This window comes from Mesitornis unicolor, unplaced genomic scaffold (assembly GCF_000695765.1).
Source record: "Mesitornis unicolor isolate BGI_N332 unplaced genomic scaffold, ASM69576v1 scaffold8788, whole genome shotgun sequence".
NCBI lineage: Eukaryota > Metazoa > Chordata > Aves > Mesitornithiformes > Mesitornithidae > Mesitornis > Mesitornis unicolor.
Window position 1 is genome coordinate 1 of NW_010201087.1, and position 2,995 is coordinate 2,995.

At 58.1% G+C, this 2,995-nt stretch overlaps 1 protein-coding gene across 1 annotated transcript in view; it reads right to left on the reverse strand.

Moving 5' to 3' along the window:
- Positions 1 to 2,701: 2,701 nt before the first annotated feature.
- The window catches only part of LOC104544942 (arylsulfatase A-like), a 2,716-nt gene continuing 2,422 nt past the window's right edge, over positions 2,702 to 2,995 (reverse strand). Inside the window, exon 7 of the mRNA XM_010189950.1 lies at positions 2,702 to 2,989. Within this exon, the coding sequence (XP_010188252.1) occupies positions 2,702 to 2,989 (288 nt within the window). The remainder of the gene's footprint in view (positions 2,990 to 2,995) is intronic.

The following is a 2,995-nucleotide window of genomic DNA, read 5'->3' on the forward strand; positions in this document are numbered from 1 at the left end:
GCTGGGGCAGGGCAAGGGGAGCGGCACAAGGGGGTGGGCAGGGCTGCACAGGGAAACATCGGCACATGGACAGGACAGCGACACACACACACCAACCCACGGCACACCGACACACAGCCCAACACACGGACAGCACACTGACACACACGCTGAAACACACACACAGAGACACACACTGACTGCACACCAACATGCATGTACACACACTGTACCCCAACACACACTACACCACCGCACGTGTACACACAGGCACACACACTGACTGCACAACCCAACACACATACACACCATACACAAGCACATGCGTGCACACACGGACTGCACACAAACACTGCGTACCGATGCACACAGCACACGTGAACACAAACCATGCACACACAGTGCACACACATGTCATGCACGGTGGGTGGAAGCCGTGCACCTTTTCTGTGCACACACGTGCTGCTCTGAATGTGCACAACTGCTGGAGCTGACTCCGTTCTTACTGCCAATGAAGTCAACCATTTTCATGGCTTGACCATGCTTTGGGCCAGCTCAGTCCCACACAAGGCAAGGACCTCCCTGCCTGGCCCCTGCACCATGCTGCTGCGGGAGACGATAGCACAGAGGGGAAGAGTCACCCAAAAGGAGCTGCAGGAGTTAGAGGGCTGTGAGGAAGAGCTGGATTTCATGGGGAGCTCAGGGGCAGGGATGTGAGAGGTGGCCACACTTCAAGGAGAGGTGAAGGAAGACTTGGGGGCATTTGGGGAGAGGAATCCAGCAGGGACAACAGTGCCCAGGACACTGCATCAGTGATGTGATAGACGTCCAGGATGACCTGGCCAACGGCACCTGAAACTCCAAATCTGCTCACAGATGGAGCAAACCTGGGAGCAAGGGGGTGAAATAAGTAGGGGCAAGCCCCTTGTTTGGGAGGAGACAAGGGTGGAGGAAAGGGAGAGGCTGAGGAAGATCAGGGGGATGTGCAAGCATGGGAAATGGAGAGCAAGGAGCAGGTCACACACAAGCAGACTGCTGAGCCCTGTGATGAACCACCAGAGTTTGCCCTCCCTTTGTGGCAGAAGGGAGCACAGGTGACAGGGACCCGGCTTTGGAAACACGGAGCGCCAGGGCAGCCACTGGCACGAGCAGGGTGTGCAGCACCATTCACCCTCAGCTTGAAGAGCAAGAGGAGACCCTTGCAGCTGTGGCTGCAGCCCCCTGTATGGGGCTGGGGGCAGTGGTAGCTGAGGAGGGGCTACAGGGGCAGCTCCTGCGAGTAGCTGCTAAAACCTTCCCCAGCTCCAAGCTGGACCTGGCCAACGGCAGCCCAATTAGCAACGGCGGGGCTGCCCCTGTGATAAAACATTTAGGAGGGGTGTAGCACATGGAGCAGGCAGCATGGCCCTGGCCAGCCCAGCCCCAGCCGCTCTGCAGGAACCACCAGAAACCTGCAGCAGATCCACCTGCAGCCCAGCGGCAGCCTGACCAGCCTGCAGGCTGTGGAGATCAACAGCAGAACAGATCCACCCACACCCTGTGGGACACCCCACACCAGAGCAGGCAGCTGCTCCCAAAGGCAGCTGTGACTCTCTGGGAAGGCTGCGCTGAAGCAGTGTCTGCTTCTGCAGGGCTGCACCCCATGGAGGGCACCCATGATGGAGCAGCTCATGAAGAAATGCAGCCTGCGGAAAGGACTCACGTTGGAGAAGTTCATGGAGGGACCCTGCGCTGGAGCCAGGGAGGAGGAGCCTTAGCCCTGGGAAGGAAGAGGCACAGAAAGGTGATGAACCAACCACAACCTCCATTCCCTGCCCCCTGCACTGCTGGTGGGGAGTAGGTAGGGAAACTGGGAGCAAAGCTGAGCCTGGGAAGGAGGGGTGGGGGGAAGGTGTTTTTAATATCTGGTTTTATTTCTCATTATCTAACTCTTTGATTTGATAAGTAGGAAATTAAATTGTTTCCTGAAGTCAAGCCTGTTTTGCCCATGACCATAACTGGTGAGTGATCCCTCCCTGTCCTGGTCTTCACTCACAAGCCCTTTGTTGTATTTTCCCCCACCAGAGAAGGGATGAGCGAGTGAAAATTAGTTCTGATTAACTCAGACTGGGATACCACATGGTGCTCAGCTTCCCACTGGACCTAAACCACAACATGCACCTCATGGATCAGCCCCAGCACCTACAGAGCTCACAAGAGGACCAGGCCTGCCAGCCACATCTCCACCTCCTGGAGTCACAGAGGACACAGAGGTGCTTGACCACGCACACCTGGAGCTGCAGGAGTGCACCAGCTGCACCAGGACCGTCCATCCCCCTCTGACTGTGCTCTTGGCCCTGACAGACAATGGTGCTGCAGCTCCCACCCGGGACACACAGCTCCCCGCAGCCCGGCTGGGATCCCTGGGGCCTGCCCTTGGCTCTGTCTGAGGGTGGGTTGAGAGGAGCTGCTCTGGCTCTGCAGATGGTTCTGCACCACAGTCCCTCCTGAACACATCAGGGTTTCTGCCAAGAGACCTCAGCTTGAGCCCCCCACAGAGCACAGGCCCTGACCCACACCGCTGGTGGGGGGAATCTCCACAGACCATAGTGTGTGACCCCAGCACTCGTCAGTCTCAGCTGTCACTGCCACAGCTGCAGGGCAGCTCCAGGGACACATGTGGTCAGTTGGGGGGGTCTGGTGGGTTTGGGAGAACAGCTGAAGGGTCTGGAGCAGCAAGCAGCTAGGAGCACTGGCAGCAGTAAGGTTTAGGGGCACAGTTTGGCACGCAGCAGGGCTGCAGGGCGAGATCCTTGCCCTTCCTGGTCTGGCTCTCCCCAAACTCCATGCGCTGCTCAAAGAGCATTTTCTGCAGTTTGATCTCCTGCAGCAGCTCTGACTCTGCGCTGCTCTGCAGCAGATCATAGTTCTCAGCGGGGTCTGACTCCAGGTCGAAGAGCAGCGGGGGCAAGTGAGGGGTCAGGGGCGTCAGCCCGTGGCAGGCCTGGGCTGGGGGCGGATCGCTGTGAAAGAAAAC